Source organism: Setaria italica, chromosome V, assembly GCF_000263155.2.
Source record: "Setaria italica strain Yugu1 chromosome V, Setaria_italica_v2.0, whole genome shotgun sequence".
Classification (NCBI taxonomy): domain Eukaryota; kingdom Viridiplantae; phylum Streptophyta; class Magnoliopsida; order Poales; family Poaceae; genus Setaria; species Setaria italica.
This window is the reverse complement of record NC_028454.1, coordinates 25,171,158-25,189,495: the sequence shown is the minus strand read 5'-3', so window position 1 is coordinate 25,189,495 and position 18,338 is coordinate 25,171,158. Positions and strand designations below refer to the sequence as shown.

General features: G+C 43.2%; 5 protein-coding genes across 6 annotated transcripts; 1 reads left to right on the top strand and 4 right to left on the bottom strand.

Annotated features, from left to right (window-relative positions):
• Positions 1 to 841: 841 nt before the first annotated feature.
• On the top strand, positions 842 to 2,565 carry LOC101773387 (zinc finger Ran-binding domain-containing protein 2). The gene is made up of 3 exons (XM_004968875.3): positions 842 to 1,479; positions 2,015 to 2,088; positions 2,233 to 2,565. The coding sequence occupies exons 1-3, from the start codon at positions 1,142 to 1,144 to the stop codon at positions 2,235 to 2,237; spliced, it is 417 nt and encodes a 138-aa protein (XP_004968932.1). The 5' UTR covers positions 842 to 1,141; the 3' UTR covers positions 2,238 to 2,565.
• A 1,611-nt stretch (positions 2,566 to 4,176) lies between these two features.
• LOC101772977 lies at positions 4,177 to 7,227 on the bottom strand. The gene is made up of 4 exons (XM_004968873.3): positions 7,090 to 7,227; positions 6,455 to 6,995; positions 5,658 to 6,339; positions 4,177 to 5,081 (listed from the first exon to the last, which is right to left on the bottom strand). Exons 2-4 carry the CDS (start codon positions 6,475 to 6,477, stop codon positions 4,806 to 4,808), a joined length of 981 nt encoding a protein of 326 aa, XP_004968930.1. The 5' UTR covers positions 6,478 to 6,995; positions 7,090 to 7,227; the 3' UTR covers positions 4,177 to 4,805.
• A 517-nt stretch (positions 7,228 to 7,744) lies between these two features.
• On the bottom strand, positions 7,745 to 9,858 carry LOC101772570. The gene is made up of 3 exons (XM_004968872.3): positions 9,589 to 9,858; positions 8,399 to 8,630; positions 7,745 to 8,313 (listed from the first exon to the last, which is right to left on the bottom strand). Exons 1-3 carry the CDS (start codon positions 9,789 to 9,791, stop codon positions 8,017 to 8,019), a joined length of 732 nt encoding a protein of 243 aa, XP_004968929.1. The 5' UTR covers positions 9,792 to 9,858; the 3' UTR covers positions 7,745 to 8,016.
• A 3,062-nt stretch (positions 9,859 to 12,920) lies between these two features.
• LOC101771372 (peptide deformylase 1A, chloroplastic) lies at positions 12,921 to 17,666 on the bottom strand. 2 transcript variants are annotated; one of them, XM_004968871.4, is made up of 5 exons: positions 17,262 to 17,666; positions 17,059 to 17,148; positions 16,891 to 16,958; positions 16,494 to 16,770; positions 12,921 to 13,549 (listed from the first exon to the last, which is right to left on the bottom strand). In XM_004968871.4, the coding sequence occupies exons 1-4, from the start codon at positions 17,637 to 17,639 to the stop codon at positions 16,530 to 16,532; spliced, it is 777 nt and encodes a 258-aa protein (XP_004968928.1). In that variant the 5' UTR covers positions 17,640 to 17,666; the 3' UTR covers positions 12,921 to 13,549; positions 16,494 to 16,529. The 2 variants fall into 2 exon arrangements, with proteins under 2 accessions (XP_004968928.1, XP_004968927.1); XM_004968870.2 differs by lacking the exon at positions 12,921 to 13,549 and adding an exon at positions 14,950 to 15,608 and having other exon boundaries at positions 17,262 to 17,665.
• LOC101756525 lies at positions 13,391 to 14,274 on the bottom strand. The gene is made up of 2 exons (XM_004971859.1): positions 13,879 to 14,274; positions 13,391 to 13,549 (listed from the first exon to the last, which is right to left on the bottom strand). The coding sequence occupies exons 1-2, from the start codon at positions 14,272 to 14,274 to the stop codon at positions 13,391 to 13,393; spliced, it is 555 nt and encodes a 184-aa protein (XP_004971916.1).
• Positions 17,667 to 18,338: the final 672 nt, after the last annotated feature.

Here is an 18,338-nt window from a genome sequence, read left to right as displayed (position 1 = left end):
AAATACAATAAAGCAAGAAAGTAATAAAAGTTTAATAAAATTTGTATGAATTTTTTTTGTCACTATTTCAGTTTAGAGACCAAGCCCAAAAATCACTGAATTTAGTTTTTACTTAAGAGAATTTCCAACTGCACAGAAAGGCCATGGCCACCTTTGGCCACAACACATTAAGCTCCGCCCCCTTGCTGCCTCCTTAGTTTATATTCGCCTTACACATTTTATTTAGATAAATAAATTGTGGGCATCAGGGTTTTACTCCTGTTGGGTAGATCGTAGTGTCTACACTTATGTTACAAAGAAGAAATATAAAAAGGAATGAAAAATTGGCCAAAAAAATATATGACAAGAATATTTCCTACTAAAAACCACATATTTTTTAATTTCATCCAAAGTTTAATTTTCATGCGAAACTTCAGAGACAAAGGTTAAATGCTGGTAGTGTAGTACTCTTGAAACTAGACATGAGCACTGAGCAAAGACGCACCACTCAAAGGTCAAAATGTGATCAGTACCAATGGCGACATGGATGCACCTGGTCCCAATGCAAGACGAGATATCGATCTCACAAGCTAGCAAAGGCATTGGCATTGCATTGCCTGATGAAGTTGGGAACTGGAGGAGGCAGGTGGCATTTGGTTCCTCATGAGTCATGACACACCCCACAGCTATCTAGCCCAGCTCGATCTCGTGCATGCTGAGAACGCATAGGTCCCCATCAATCGTGGAGATTCCCCAGTTATGGCACAGTGATACAGTATAACTGAAAAGCGATATGTGATGAGCCAGACAGACAGACTAGAGCGCACACTCAGACGACTCAGCTCGCACACCAACTTTGCCTCGCCTCCTCCAGCAGCACACCAAACCCTATATAAAAGCCCGCGCGCGCCTCCTCCCTCTTCAACCCAAGCAACAAGCCTTCCATCGCCACTCGCCCAGAGCAAGCGAGCTCAGCAGCATTCCAGCAGCTGCAGCTAGCTCGACCGCTTGCTCTTGCTCTGATCCCGATCGGCATCGATCGCCGATCGCGTAGGTAGCCAGATACATACAAGAGAATTGAAGAGTAGCTAGAGAGATTTTCTGGTAGATATACACTTCTTTTGGTAGGAACAGAGAGCAGAGCCTAGAAAGGCAAGGCGAAATGGAGAAGATGAACATGGTTGCTAGCAGGAAGCCCGGCGACTGGAGCTGCCGGTCGTGCCAGTACGTGAACTTCTGCAAGCGCGAGGCGTGCCAGCGCTGCGGCGAGGCGAAGCTGGGCGGCGAGCGGACGGACTACGCCGCGCTGGGCGGCGACTGGGACGTCAAGCCCGGCGACTGGTACTGCTGCCGCTGCGGCGTCCACAACTACGCCTCCCGGGGCAGCTGCTTCAAGTGCTCCGCCGCCAAGAACGAGGCGGCCGCCGCCGTCGCGCAGGGGTGGGGGTTCACCGTCGCCGGCCAGGCCGGGATGAAGCCCGGCGACTGGATCTGCCCAAGGTTAGAACGAACCTGCAGATATATACTTTACACAATTATCGTCCATGATTCTTGCTAATCCGTGCTGCTCGGCGGGAATGCAGCATAGTTGCATGCATGATGCATGCAGCAGCACTTGCTTGCAGTTTAATAACTAGCAGTGGGGTCACTTAGCTAATTAGTTATTCTAGTACTACTACCTTTATTTGGCAAGGAACAGATTAAAAATGCTAAACAGCATGCATGAAGCCCCCCTACTTACTTTGCACAAATATTAAATGGAGATCATGTCGTGAGGAGAGATAAAGATTTATATTCATTATTGAGCCCTTTTGTGCTAAAAAGATTTGCAACTCAAGTCCCCTGGAATATTCTGCCTACAAGAATGCTGAGCCGCCAAATGGAATTTCTTGTCGTGTCGGCTCTGCATTCTTTCTAAAACTAGAAGTAGTAGGAGTACCAGCAGTTGCTCAAGTAGTCAAGTGTGTCTACAATTAATCCTTTTACTTGCTTGCTGAATGCTAATGCTGCTTCTTGTTTGATTTCGTCTCTGCAGACTGGGCTGCAACGTGCAGAACTACGCCAACCGAACTGAGTGCTTCAGGTGCAATATGCCCAGATCATACTACGGTAAGCACTGGCGGCACTCCCTTGTGCTCATGTCAATTCAACTGATGGCATTACACACACACACACACACACACACATGACAGTGACAGACTGTCCTATTGCTCTCAACTAATCCAACCTACCTTTTCCTCATCCTTTTTTCAGGTTGATCGGGCAACTACACAACAGAGAAAAGCATAAAACCAAAAAAAAATAACTGTACGAGATTGAAGATCAATTGATGACCATCAAGGATCGCGCCGCCGGATCACGAGGACATTTTTCCCTTCTTTTTTTTTTCTTTTGAATGAATGTAACTAATCCTCGACAACTCGAGGAGGGTTAGCCATTTGGAAGAGCAGCAACCGAAGCTAAAAAGGAGGAGGAGGATATGTAAAAGTAATTAGAAGAAAGAGTGTGGCTGATGCCAACAGTCAGTCTTACTTTGTCCCGTCCTTTTTAATTTCCAATAAAAGCCGAGGTTAAAGAAAGGAAAAATGCGAGTTCCCTTGTTCTGTCCCCCCCAACTTTTTGACTCATCCCTTTTTACAGTTAACAATTAAGTTCCTCTACGCACTTTTGACGGCCGGTTCCACTCTGCATGCAATTATAGTAAAGAGAAATCCTGATTGATCGACGAATAATGGAGCCTGACATGGATGATTCCCAATCTCCTGACTGTTTACCGCAATTCCGATGGCAGCCAATGCGAACAAAACAAAAAAAATCTATCCATAAACACACAGATGCGTTGCTTCTCCGCTAATCGGTTTATAGCATATGCAAAAGCCGAATGCCGCATTCTATTAACGGCTGGGGGGGCAGGCGCAGGGGAGGTGACGACGACGTCTTCCTCACGGTGCCATCGGTCTCTTCCATTGCATGTAGTTGTACTAGCCGCAGCAGGATAAGATTCCGGGGACAATCATGGCGCTGCTTTAACCCCCCCAAAGCTAGCCGAGATGCAGCGAATGGTTGCCACTTTGGGCTTGGATCACAACCCGCAGCTGAGACGTGTGCGGGTTGTGATCGAATGCCACGAGGAGGAACTGAGCCTATCGCAGTTGGCCACGAGGAACTGAGCATAGCACAGTTGGTGTGCACCCCCCGCCACCGAGGTTCGAGGCTGAGGCAACAATGGCCACAAACTCTTAGCATTTGCAACCCGGTTACACATCTCAGATTCCGCCTTCAAATCATCGACCCGAAACACCGCCTTTTGTGAAGATGAAAAGAGAAAATATATATGTAAAAAATGGAAAAAGTGTGAGATGGTGATGAGATTTCAGGAGCAGGAAGCATCAGAATATATAGATGTAGCACATAATGCATGACCATGCAGATTGTTCAGTATGCATAAAAGAAAAGGGTTTTAGTGAGTGGTTCAGTCTTAGCCTCAGTGCCTTGCCTTACCCTCAACAAAGGGAGCCAATTGGTGCCGCTGTGCAGTGTCTTTCAGTGGCTTCCTGCCCCTTTTTGTCTCTGACCCTCTGGTTCTTCCTGCATTGGGAGAAAGGGCAGGAGCCACTTGTTTGGCGCAGGGCCTGCAGACAGCCTGTATCGCTGCTCGCTAATCATGCACTCGCTTTTGCAATCCCATTCCAACCCCGTCTCAGAACATTCAGCTATGCCCTCTTCTGCATTCCACACCAATCAGTGGATTCCAAGGGAATACCAGGTGACCAGGGGCCCCACGCCTGCTTTCCTAGGTCAATGCACTGTTGCAACTCCTGATGAACGCACCGATCAACAGACTTTTGCAGGTTCCGGCATGTAATCCTGCTGCGATAGAGGAAGATCGGACGCAGATGCCATCTTGCAGAATTCGCCAAAATATGGGGATTCTTATTAATTTGGAGTGGACACGCTCGCCTGCGTCTTCCAGGTCCTGGCATGTAATTCTGCTGTGATAAGATGCTCTGTCTGGATTAATGCCTTGCGCAATTTGTTTGTAAACTACTCCCTCCGTTCCAAATTATCCAAATTATAAGTCATTCCAACTTTCTTGGAGAGTCAAAACATTTCAAGTTTGATCAAGTTTATACAATAAAGTACTAACATTACCATTAGTTTCTTTATTAAATATATTTTCATAGTATATCTATTTAGTGCCATAAACCTTTGTGATCCTCTATGTAATTCTGGTCAAACATAAAATGATTTGACTCACCAAGAAAGTTGGAATGACTTGTAATTTGGAACGGAGGGAGTAGCATTCACCAAAATTTGAGGATAGATTCTTTCTAACTATGATGGAAATTTAACATATCAAGATGCTGCTCCCCTTCTCTTTCAGACGTCAAAGCGAAATATTGCGACAGTTACACTCGCAACTTATCTGAAAGGAGAATGTGCTCCCTGCGCGAAGTTTAGATTCGACGGTGTCTTCATTTGTTCTACTTCTATCAACAACCTGATCTCGAGAAACATCACATCAGTTCTTTGGTTCCTATATTCTTGCTTGGAATTCTTCTCCATGGAGTAGCCAAGCCACAAGATGTTTCACATATCTGGGCTCACAGATGGAGTCATCCACCATCCCTGTTGACTTGGTTGCAACTTGCAAAGCAGAAGCATACCACAGATCAAAATGCATAATTTGTTCAATCATCAATGATGACGAGATGAGTCCTCCTTTCTATCTTAAAATCTACAAATGTGCTCATAGGCAGTCAATGTGCAAGCAGCTACTATTGCTATTGGGGACCTATACCAGAACCAGAGTAACCTGAGGCATATCATGGTCGAGGTATTCTTGCGCATAGAATGGCCTCTCGGACCAAGGCATCCAATGGGTCTATACATTTCTTGAGCAGAGGGTCATCGTCAGGCAAGATGCCTACAAGGTCATCAGACGCAAGGATTACCGTATTGACAGCTCTCACAAGAAGAACCTGGAGCGACACTCGCAGTAGATTTCTTGCACCTTCGATGTCCCCCTTCCTAAATGCATCCACTGATGGTAACACCGTGTGCTCCATGGAAGCTTTATCTGGACATAACACTTCAAAACCCTGATGATGAAATTTAAACAAGAAACAGTTTAATCATACACTCCCAAAGTGATGAATGTAGAGTACTGTTAAAGAAAATATCAAACAGAATATTTTAAGGCATCTCACTAGGATACAAATTGGCACTTGTACAAGTTATCATGGGACTGGCAAATTAAGAATGGACAACCTGGCCGTAAGACCTGTAGTTGTCAAATCTTTTTTGTGACCTGAGCTTTCAGACAAAGGTAGGTATCATGCAAAGTGACTGAAAAAAATCTGGATCCATCAGTGACGTAGGAACGGAATTGTTTTATTCGTGGAAAATACATATGCATGATGTCGTGTTGTCATATACGAACTTTAAAGGAAAGGCCTTGCTTCTACTAAAAATGCCTGAACAAAGTGGTCCAAAAAATATATAAGTCCTGCTATTTCATTTTTCAAGATATATAAACACTTCCATAAAGAGGATTAAACCCATCTTATATTGAAAGCCAACATTGATACCACTACATTACTGAGAATGAAAAAAAAGAGGTAGTCCTTAAGCATACAACAATTGATTTTTTTTAAAAAAAAAGGAGTCTGGTTTACCTGGCTCTCCAGCTTGTCTAGGTAGCACTTTGTGGCCAGTGTATCATTGGTAGCTAGAACTCCTACACGGACATTGCTTCCATACTCAACAGGTTTCAAGTTTGCAGCTTTGAGTTCCTTTGCAACACAATCACCAATATGGAGGAAAGGAACCGAGCAACCCTGTGAAATCTCATCATGCCAGGCATGTAAGAACTGGCATGGCATAACAATGCAACATGCTCCAGATTGCTCCAAGAAGAGCCTCTTCTGCCTTAACTTCCCAAGAGTAATACTAGAGTCAGAAGTGAGCAGGTTTCCAGATGACAATAGCTCTTTCTTGATGAATGGATCATTGCAGATGACGAATGGAGGTGCCTCTTCTCCATCTCTGGTACTCCAACACACAAATTTCTCTAAAAATCTGAGAGAGGAAGTGGAAGATGCTCCCATTACTCCAGCAGTGCCTGATGGATGACAAGTTGCACTGTAAGGTCCACTTCTTGAAGCTGAGGAGCTCGCATCCAAATTCTTTGGTTCGGAGGGATCAATTGCACTGTCGGTCTTGAGAACGATCGGAGATGGTCTCGCACTATAAGCAAACCGTGAAGACTGGGATCTACAAGAGGCCCATCTTCTTCTTGCAACACCCGCACGAAGCAGCGATTCAGATAAGGAGCAACGAGGAGAAATGGCTACGCTCCTGCAGGAACAGTTTTGAATCATTGTGTAACAGCTGTGGCATTCTAGGTACACGAAGACACTAAGTACCAGTAAACACAAAGCTGAATTTCAAGAAGTATAAAGGAGAAACTTACCTCTGTAAAGATATCTGAACCATGGCAGTCGAAGCCTCCAAATTCTGAACACCAGCAGTCTAGTGTGTAGGAAGATTGGCAACGGATGTAACTGGAGAGGCAGAGCTGGAATTGGGAGACTCTCTCTCTTCTTCCCAGCAGACAGGGGAGGATAGTGGCAGCTACATGTACTTTTTTGGTGGAAGGGTGCGTGGGCTACTGGGCTTAAATCTTAACAGCTATTAGCTACTAGTAAACAAGGACAACATCAAATGCACATGTATTACTCATACTGGCTAACAATAACAATAATTATAACAGCAGAAAGGATGGAACAGACAGAGAGGAATCTCAATTATTGAACTGGAACGAAGATACGTTTGTTTTTATCTTTTGTGAGGAGGGCTCTAACCAAAAGGAGGCACTGCGGAAGATTGTGACTGGTGACTTGGAAACTGCCTCACATCTCAAACATAGAAGGTTATCTCTTCAGCTCATAGCAGACACCAACTCCCATCTCCCTAGCATTGCTGACTTCTGAAGATTCAGCATCAGTCTTCAGCTGTCAAAAGGGGTAGGTTAAAAAAATTTACAGGTTCAGTTTTTACTAGCGAAAAAGCAAGAAAGCAAGCATACAAGATATGGACAATACTCACATGACAGTGGGGCTCAGCTCATCTCCTCACATGTGTTATCATCATCTGCCACTGCCAGACATCAACAGAGAGCAAGAGACAGGGCAAGCCACTTGCAGTTATGCAGCCTTGCCATCTTTGCACAATACAACAAAACAAATGCCAGGACAGCAGTATTGCTGGGAATGATGGACCACCTTGTAAATTGGGCAAAGTGTAACCACTACATGTGTCCTTGTTTCCTCACTTCAGTCTGTATGATTGATGGTTTCCCAGGTAGCAGTTAATTTTTTTTTTAACTTCAAAAAAGAAAAATCCAAACACAACAATGGAAGCAAGACAGAATCTATTAGGAAATTTCAAGATTCTTATGAGAAGAGAGACTATTACAATGTGATTGAACACATTAAAGAGCTGAATAAAATAAGTCATTCATTTGTTTTGCTACCCCCCCCCCCCCCCCCCAAAAAAAAAAAAAGCACAGGGATTAGTTTTCGAAGCAAGTAATGAGAAGTATGAGAGGGTTTAGCCACACTCATAAAATTAACTGGTTATTCTGGATACATGGCACGCCATAAGTCCTAGTATTTCCAAAATCCAAGCAAAATAAATGGGAAAAATGTCTTCCTGGAACTTGCAACAGGAGAAATAAATTGGTGCCTTGATGCCAGGTATCTCAACATTGTAAAAGACACTCCTGCCTACAGCATAACTATTCAGGGCAAAAAAAAAAAGATTTGCCTATTTTTGTTCAACATTACAGATGTGGTTTTGGTCAACATTACAGATGGAGTGACCATGTGAATCATCAATGCAAGGGAGAAAAGTAAATGTTACAGTATTGAAAGTGAAATACACCATAAACATCCTTAAATTATCCTTAAACCTGTCTTTAGCACATAAATAAGTGGAAATGAGTTACAAGGATCGAAGTTGCAACAATAGTGTCTACTTCAGTTTTGACTTGGCAGAACTTTTCAGTGGCTTCGCAATAGAAACAGGAGGACTACTTTTTGCCGTCTTCTTTACATTGTAGGTTATGGACATAAATGCACAGATCAGTGCAATCAAAATGGTCGGGTAGACATAAGCTGATTGTGTTGGATCGCTGTTCACTGGTTTCCCGAATAGTGCTTCTTTCACTAGACCCCAGATAACCAAAAGGGTACCAAACAAAGTCATCCTCCCAGGATTTATGATGCCAACAAGTGCTCCAGCAACGCAGAAGTAGCTCCCAGCAAGTATCTGATTGAGAAGAGAGGCAGTTATGTAAAGAGATCATACAGGCATTGTTCCAGAAAGATTTGTAGATTGGTTATTGAAAAAGCACCTCTAGACGCTGGAGATCAACTACTGCAGAAGCATTTTTGGCTTCTGTCAAGTTGTAAATGTCAAACAGGTCACTCCACCTTGGAAATGCAATTCTTTTAGTGAGGCTGCTCACAATAGCTCCAGGGTAGAGCATGGCCTTCACAACAGCTGGCGGGAATATCTCATTTGAGACCAACTGAGATGAGGTGACTTGAATTGGTGTTGTGCATGTGCCTGCTCTACAAGGGACCCTGAAATGGCAGAAGCAAGCAAAATCTACTTATTACGTCCTTGCTCAAAACAGTTAAGTCTTTTAGTCGGCCAACCAACAAAGACTAAAATAAAATGCAAATGGATAACATTACTGTTCAGTATTATGAAGGGGCTCAAAGGAAATGCACTAGGTGCCCTACCGTTGTGGTAAAAGAATGAAATTAGATTATGAAATGTGTGAAAAAGAAAGGACTTGCTCTACTGGACACATCCAGACAGCCTATCACATGCACTGGCAGAGTCGCCTCCCAAGTATCCCAAGTGCTACAAAACCTGATGAAATGTTGAATTTTGCATCAATGCATTTCCATGGCCCTTTGCAACTAGTAGCTGACATGTGTGTTTTCAAAATTTTCTTTGTTACGCAAACATGATTAATGTGGTCTAGCGTTTTTTTTCTTCTTCCTGCCAGTATGGAATCACCTGATACTAACTGCAGTTTGCTTATCTAGTCAGGTTCAGTTGCACTACATGGAGGGCCTGTTTGAACTGCATGCTAAGTGCATGATTCCTTTCAGTTTAGCTTGTTGGAGATCACAGCCAATATTTTAACATGAAAAAGGTGGGAGCCAAGGCTGGAATTGATCACGCTAAGCACCAATACTTAAATAACTGATCAATAAGGTTTACCACAACAAGGCATGGGAAGAAAATACCTCTGCAATGAGTGAGTAAAAGCGTTCGACACGACGACATCAAGGCATGGAATCACTCAAATTGCGTTCAACCCCCTCGATGCCCACATATAGTAAGAACGCGAGTACTGATCGTGAGTGAGTAAATAATGGATCTAGTCCCAAAACGTAAGCACGCTTGGTGATCAGAGCCGCCGAAATCTATGAGAACTGGACGATTTGTGGAGAAAAGCAAAGCATCTGGTTGATTATTGCTTGGGGGAGCATACAGGAAGGAACGTGCCAGCGATTCGATACCGACCTGAAGAGCGGGATCTGGAGGATGAGGAGGAGGAAGTAGGCGCGGGAGGCGTAGATGGAGATCCGGCGGCTCGTCCAACCGCCGCCCACCCGCCGGCGCTGCACCTCGACCGCCCTCGGCCCCGCCGGTGCTGCTGACGGGGACGACGAGCTCGGCCTCGCCGCTGCCGCCGCCGCCCTCTCTCTCCTCGTCGGTGGCGCCATGGCTCGCCTGCACAGCCGGCTTCCTGCTGCTTTTTTTGCGTTACAAAACCATGGTCGTGACGAGCCAAGCGAAGCTTCTTAAACAACATAACACGGGCTAGACAGATCGGATTAGATTAATTAATTAATGGATCAAAAGGTTGAATGTTCGATCCCTGGGCCTAAGGAAAAGCCCGGTAGCCAGGTTTGTTGTGGGCCGGAAAAAGGAAGCCCGGAGAGGAGCAGCAATATAGGCCTGTGATGCACTGGAAAAGGAGAAAAAAAATACTAGTAGATGTCATTTTCTAACACTTCTCAAAAAAAGATGTCATTTTCTAACACTTCTAAAAAAAGATGTCATTTTCTAACAACACATTTTTTGGCAATAAAAAACACTTTGAATTATAAATAGGGAGAGAGAATGTTCAGACTTCAGAAAAGAGGGGTGGCAGTAGAGCTTGACTGCTTGAGGTCGATCTGATGGTTGATTTTTTTTGAATTTTCGATCCGAAGACTCAGAACAGGTGACCGAAAATGTAGATGCGTAGAAAATCGCGTGTCCACGTCTCTCTTTCCTAGCTATAGTTTGCTCCACACGAACCCAATCATGGCGTTTTAGCTATTCGTGTGCTTACACGTTGCCCATTTCGCTCCCACCTAAAGTTGATGCCGCGCCGTGCCGACGAGCAGTCGCATCTCTCTGCAGTGTTGTTCGTTGTCTCGCCGGCCGCTTCACTTGGTAAGAAGAAAAACATAGGTTGCTACTTGCCCGTCGTGAACAATTTATCCACTACCTAGGCGGCTAGGCGGAATGAAGTAAAATGATTTGCTACCACGGGCGTCAAAATTATCTGCTCCATTTCCCCTAGTCTGTCACGATAGGATCCCATTAGCAGTGTCTTCCCCATGTTGCCCAGCCCCAGCGTGACAACACCGCCTTCGTCATCACCACCACAAACCTTCCATCGCAGTCACCTGCCACAAACCTCGCAAACACCCACCCATCTGGGATCACATTGCAACTCAACGCATCTTTTTTTTAATAATGGATAGTAATTCCGGCTTCAGTCCACTCCGAGGAGGAGCTTCAGTTCAAATTTATTACGCATCGTAGCACACTATTACTTTTCACAATGTAAACCATTTAAAAACCAATTCTTAAATTGAATGACCATCCATCGGAACTAAAGAAACACAGTGCCGCCATTTCCAAAGAACAGCATGCCGAAACAACGAATTCTGGGTCGCTCTCACTTTGCTGCAACTTTGCCCAAAGACGGAGTCAATGTGTTCCCCTGAATAGTACGTGCAAAAAAATTTTCGATCGACATTTATCAAAAACCACATCATTTCTTGACAACCATATCGCCTAGCAAAAAGTTGCACTCCCCGTCAATAAATAATGATTTGGCTTGTGTCCCCCTTGTTTGGCCCAATGATTAAACATATCACTTATATTAATCGGTGGAGATAAGCCAAATACCATATGAACGGCACGCCAGATAAATTTGGTATAATGACACTTGAAGAAAAGATGGTTGATGGACTCCACTGAACTACAAAAGCTACAATGTTTGTCCCCATGCCAATTTCTCCTAGCAAGGTTATATAACACCATTTTTTAGATACCACATGAAGATCTTAATCTTTAAGGTATTCTCATATGCCAAATTTCCTGTGTGACTCTAACCCCATTACTGACGAGGTGTTTATACATAGAACGTACGGTGAATGAACCATTTTTATGAAGGGACCAATGAAAAGCATCTCCCCCTTCGCTTAGGTTGATATGTATAATTTTGCCCACAAGACTGTGCCATTCTAGTAGCTTAATCCCCACCAGTGATCTCTTGAAGGAAATATTTAGTGGTGTAGCACTGAAGACATCAGCCACTGTAGCGTGCTTCTTTCGCACTATGTGGTACAAGTTAGGATACTGAGACTTTAATGTCCTGTTTCCTAATCATATGTCCTTCCAAAATCTGGTCTGTGCCTTAGACATAACTTCAAAGTGCTCCAAATTGAGAAAGTCCTCCTTGACGCCCATTAAACCCATCCAAAACAGCGAATCACCCGGTTTCTTATATACCTGACCTAGTGGTTTATTCCTAAGGTATTTATTCCTCAGTAAATCATGCCAAAATCCCTCCTCATTACAAAGTTTAAACATCCACTTACTTAGTAGACATCTGTTTTAGTCTCTAAGTTCATTATTCCCAGGTCTCCCTGATCCTTCAGTTGACATAGTAAGTCTCATTTTGCTAGTCTATATTTTTTCCTATGCTAGTTGTTCTGCCAAAAGAACCTTGACCTGAAGTGCTCTATGTTTTTAGATCTCCCTTCGGGACCTCAAAAAATGACAGCATGAACATAGGTAAGCTAGTTAATACAGAGTTAATCAGTACTAATCGTCCCCCAACCGAGAGCATCTTCCCTTTCCATCCACTAAGTCTTTTTTCAAATCTACCTTCAATTGTCCTCCAATCCTTATCACTCAGTTTTCTAAAGTGCATTGGTATGCCCAAATATGAAATGGGTAGGATCCTAGTTTACAACCAAACAAAAGTGAGTATGTAGACTTATGCTCTCATGCTTGTCCAAAGTAGATCTCACTCTTATGGAAATTTATTTTAAGACCAAATAATTGTTCAAACATACATAAAATCAGCTTCATATTTTTTGCTTGTTCAATATCATGGTCAAAAAAATCACCGTATCATCTGCATATTGCAGAATTGAGAGCCCGTCTTCTACTAAATGTGAAACTACCCTTTTTACGTGTCCTTCATTTTTAGCCCTTGCAATGATTATCGCTAGCATGTGTGCCACTGTATCAAATAGTACGGGAGACAGCAGATCACCTTGCCTGAGGCCTTTCGTTGTTTGGAAAAAAGGACCCATCTTGTTGTTAACTTTAATACCAACATTTTCCCGATAGTGAAGGCTTTAATCCAATTATACCATGTGACCGAAAAATCTAACGTTTGCTGTAAACCATTTTCCTCCATCTATCAGTTAAACTTCGTCCATCTACTAGTAGAGCAGGTGAAAACAGAACAAACAACACCAATCCATTTTCCATTTTGTGAGGGTAGCTAAAACTGCATTCACCGAATGATGGCATGAAAAACAAAAGAAAGTTCCATCTGGAATTTCGTATGAAAGAAAGTAGAATAGTAGTTAAGTGTTAAGACAACAGTTGCATGCCAAAAGCAAACATTTTGATTCTGGCTCCAGGCAACACATGACCAAACCGTGCCTTACAGTGGCCCTCCCTATGGGCTATTGCAAACAGATCTGCCGATCAGGAATCTTACAACGTGACCTTGACCGGGATCGTTGCAGCTTGGCAGGCCAGAACTGTCCCTCAGCAAAGTACTCTACACCGAAGCAAGCACTCCCATCATTGCTTCCAAACTGTTAATTTAGTCTACAACAAGGGCACCGCGGTACGGCCCCACGTTCACCTTTCACTAGCAAGTTGCCACTCACAAACAACAATAATTCAAGTTAGCTCTTCAGCTCCAAGCACCAATATTTTACAAGTGTCGTTATCATAGGGCTGGACTGACCAAGCCCTTCATGATGGGCACAAAAGCAAGCCATCTCATTACAGAAGCTCAGGATGCTAGCACTTTCCTTATCTTGGTCTTGAACAGCATCACGATGATTTTGTCCATGGAGAAGTAGAGGAAACAGCCTCGGGAATGTGTCACGAAGGAGCCGTAGCTTGTGCCAACGATGCAGTGCCACGTTGGCCCATACACTTTATCAAACTCCTGTTGGATATCAACAAAAGTGCATCAGATGCTGATTCATAATAAGTGTCCTCTGAAACAAAGGTAGGTAAATGGAATAGCAACAAGTTAAGATCGAAAAGTATAAGCAGATAAGGTTTCATGCTGCCCAAGTGCAGAAAACATTATGATTATATTGATTTCAATACTAGCAACTTGTTATAGACAGCTTCACTGGGTAATTTGTGAAGTTTGATTTTACAAAGAACTCATCTTAAAGACAAATCTGAAAGACAAAGGAAAGAAAGAAAGCAATGGATGCTCTTCAGATGACAAAGCAAGACAAAGATCACAATCAGCATACAGCTTACCTTCTTCACATCATGGGCCAGCTGCCTTGAACTGAACTTGTCCAAGCTATCATGGGATCGCTTAGCACACCGGAAGGCATGCAACTGCATGAATGGCGGCATGTCTGCGGCCATCACCTTCACCCCGAGCACTCCAACAACTTCTTTCATGTTGATCTCCATCTCCGGCATTGATCTCCTCCCGGGCGCAATATCAATGCTCTTTCTCTGCCCCAGACCAGATACATGTACTCTAGACTTCTCAAGGCAGATGCCTTCATCCTGAACGACAGCAGGATTCGGAGGCTTAGCCTCAGGAACAACAGGATGTCTTGTCTCCTTCGAGGTTCCCCTCCACTTCCCACCAAACAGCCACTTATCTGCCTTCGTCGTCCTGCTACCTTGACGGGCTGCCATTGCTAAGCCTGCTAATACCTCTGCTACTCAACAGGTTATTGGCTCTGGATCTGTATGGTCCTTCCCAACAGCATCTATATAGCAGCGTGGAGAATGGCACACGCAAGCGGAATCCTATAGTCCAGGCACTAATTAATCAATGGATTATGGATTTGGATACTCTGCAATGAGTGGGTGGGGGCAAGGGACAAAATTTTCTTTTCTTTGAAGAGGAGAAGAAATATAAAGAAAGCCGCAGACCATGTGCAGGTTGCCTTGTTCTGCGGTCTGGTGATGGTGCCCTGTATGATGGAGAAAAGCTAGTGCATAGGTGGTTAGCTCCACCATTAAGGCCAGATTTGAAGGATCCTAATCCTTAATCATTCTGACAGAAAAGGAACATCAAGTCTTCAACCACCTCACTATTTTGCTCAATTAGAACCTAATTTTGTGAGATTTCTGCCAGTCCATGATAGGCTTCTTATCCCCAGGAAATGGTTGGAAACTTTGTCCCCAATTTGGAAATGTTTAAATATGATGAGTGGTTAACACCCTTTCTCTATCACAAGCCATATATGGTCCTCAATTTCATGCAGTCCAACCTATTTTTACAATCATACTTCAATGATAATGGAACAGAGACAAACCCGAACAAATTATTGCACAATTAGTCCTTATATCACAGGACAACCTAAATAAAAGAAAGATGCAAATGATAAACGATGAACAAGTTTGTCTCTTGTAATCTGTTACAAACGAAACACACGGTGAAACCATAGAAGCTCTTATAGGTGGGCACTTAATAAGTTAAAAGTAAAAAAAAATCACATTTTTCTCTGTTTCTAACATTTTGTACTTCTCATTGCATGAGGTACCATGAATTTATGATAAGAAAACCTCAATTGCTAAACTACTGCAACCAGCTTCAGTGTTCTTTCTGCTCCATCATTCCACGCCTCCTATGCCAAGGAACACTAGTCTGATTTGTATTAGTTGTGTTCCCTGTATTATTTGTCTTATTTCCTTCCACAGGACCTTCATATTTCTCTTTCTTTGATTCTAAACTATAGCATTACACTACACAACTGATTTCTCTCTTGCATCCAGTAAAGCATAAAAATCTCAAGAGCAAGAGCACAGATTTGAACAACTGTTATTTTGCAAGTTATGTTGATGGCTTTGGTTATAATGCATGATTACATTTATCATCTGAAAGCTCTTCTACATTTTCATAATCATGACCTGCAAATTAATGCCTCTGAAACAGTTGTCCAAATTTTGTAGCCTTCCTGGTAAGAGTGATTGAAGGAAAATAATCACTCTGCTGCCCTGATTGTATGGAGCCATCTAAATGCCTGCAAGCGACATCAAAAATTATTTTATTTTGAGCGCTACAACGTCTCATGAGATCATTTCTGTCTAGAAAATTCTTCTCATTGTGAAGTGTAGTTTTAGTTAGTGCTACTACTAACTACCCATCATTGTCTTTATTTGCTCTTGGGGCCAAAATATTCCTTGAGGGTCTTCACTGTACAATTTGGTCCTGAAACCATAAACTACACAACACAATGATGTTGAATCTATCATATGGTTCCTTACTTCCTTCTGGTAGCTTGTTTTTTAGAGTATATTAAAATTCCATGGCACCAAAGGGGAGAAATCATATAGAGCCAGTCCCTGTAGCAACCATAGTTTACAATAATTTCATTGTTCTTCATCATATCTGCTGCCCCCCACCCCCACTAAGGAGTACAAGGTTCAAATGGCAAGAGTTAGAAGTTGAAGAATGTCACAAAGATGATGAAAAATTGAGCAAACAAAATGTCAACATTTCGAGTTTCGTTCCAGAAGGCCTCCATATAAACTACTCCCTCCAAACAAAAATATAAGTCTTTTTAGGATTATTCCGGTCAGTCAAACTTTATAGATTTGAAAAAAAATCATGTATAGCGAAAGGTAAGGCTGATGTTGTTAGATCCGTCATGAAAATACTTTCATAATGTGTAATCCTTTTTATATGAAGTATCTTGTTTTCTTAGAAATCTAGTCAAATCACCTTGTAGACCGTGCAGATGCCCACTTATAGTTTGGACCAGAGGGGTATGTAGTAATGATTCTCACATTTCGATAGAAATGTTACTGTTGGTTGGATAGTTGAACAAAGATAACAGTTAAACGGGAAGCAAAAATGCATTTTTGTACCGGAAAAAAATTAAGAAAAAACTGGAAAGGGCAATTACCTCTATTTGATGAGGAAAGATTGCAAGCTATCCACATTATCTTGCACCGAGTGGAGGACATCCAATTGGAAGCGGCATATCCAAGTTATCAACAATTCTGAATGTCCTTGGGACCATCTTGTCAACATACAGCGTGCCTTCAAGATGGTCACATTCATGTTGTAGGATGCGTGCTTGCCATCCTGAGGCCTGTACCTTAATGGGGTTCCCATTATGGTCCAAACCTGAAACTTCAACGTCTAGATGTCGCTCCACGACAGCCCTATATCCATCAACACTGGCATCAAGGGAAAACAAGTATCAGCACATAATAAAATTCAATGCAGCTTTTATATTCACAGTATCTTCATATACGGACTTCCTGTGGCAATGCAGAAAGAAGCATTCCAATATGTACCTCAGACAACCCTCGAAGAAAAGTGCAGTTCTTTTACTTGTGTTCTTAAGCTTGGGATTAATAATAACCTGAGTTCAAGGAAAGACGAGGAAAAGCACAACAGTGATGAGAAAACTTCAAATGGTTAATGGGCAGTGAATGCTACACAATGTGGCAAAATGTACCGACAAGAAGAGCAAAAGGGCGGCGATCTTGCTCTTCTATGTCCTTCTTGGATGTATAACTGATGTACTCTTGGGTATCCTCGAGAACAATAATCTGTAATTCGATGATTAATCATCGGAAATATCATCATGTTTGTAACAGGATAGCCATGTTGGTGACTAACGGATGCTCTTGATGATATAATACAAGCAAAGAATTAGACATACCCTGAGCGGGACGCCGATCTGCGGGGCGGCGAGGCCGACGCCGGGGGCCTTGCGCATGACGTCGATCATCCGGTCGATGATGCCCTGGACCCTGTCGGACCGTACGTCCCCTGGCGCCACCTCCTGTGCCGGTTCATGCAGCACGGGGTCGCCGGCCTTCACGGTCCCCGGAGTCACCGTCATCGCCGTGGGCGCGCCGCCGCCCTTGCCTCCCAACAACCCGGAAAGCCAACCCCCACCGGCGTTCGTCCTCACGCTTCTCCACCGCCTACCGCTGACAGCACTAGCGGCGACTGCGGAACTAGTGAGCTGCGCGGCGGGGGCGAGGAGGAGCGTGGCGGCGGCGGCGGGGGGGAGTGAGCGGAGAAGCGCAACCATCTTGTTGGTGTAGCTAGCAGGGCCGGCTCGTCTACGGCTGGATGGATTGGAGTGGGTGAGAATGACGTGGCAAGTGGGCTGGGCTGGAAATTTTGCTTTGGTCGGGCCAATCCACACCACTGCACAGTTTGGCTCAGAGCGCACAGCCCATCACACTGCATTATTCCGACAATTTCTCCCCCTTTCTTAGATTTTGAAATATAATATATTGCGTCCCTTTTCTTATACCTTCAAAATCCAAATAGTCACAAAAGATTCTAGAAAATTATGTATAGTGTGCTCTGTTCAAGATATTCACAAAAAAAATCAACATAAATAATGAACATTACAATTAGAAACAAAAAAGACAAATTTCTGGAAAGAAAACTCCTTTCTTTATTTTTTATTTTCATTGGACAAGAGACTATTTATTTTGAAACTTTTGAGAACCTGAATGTGTCATTTAACCACTAATTTTTTTCACATATTTTCTAAATATTTAGGGTGTTTCTGATCCAATAAGAAGAGAAAGTGCTTTTGGTTTTCATTGTGAAACCGTTTCTCCCACCTGATAGGTGTCATCCTGCCAACCATGCGCTGAAATAACCAAGAATATACCAACAAAATACATGATATCAAGAAATCATATCTTGATGAACCTAATCATGTCAAATGCTAGCTGGCCTTGAAAGTAAAAAAAAAAAAAAGAGTGGTCGAGCC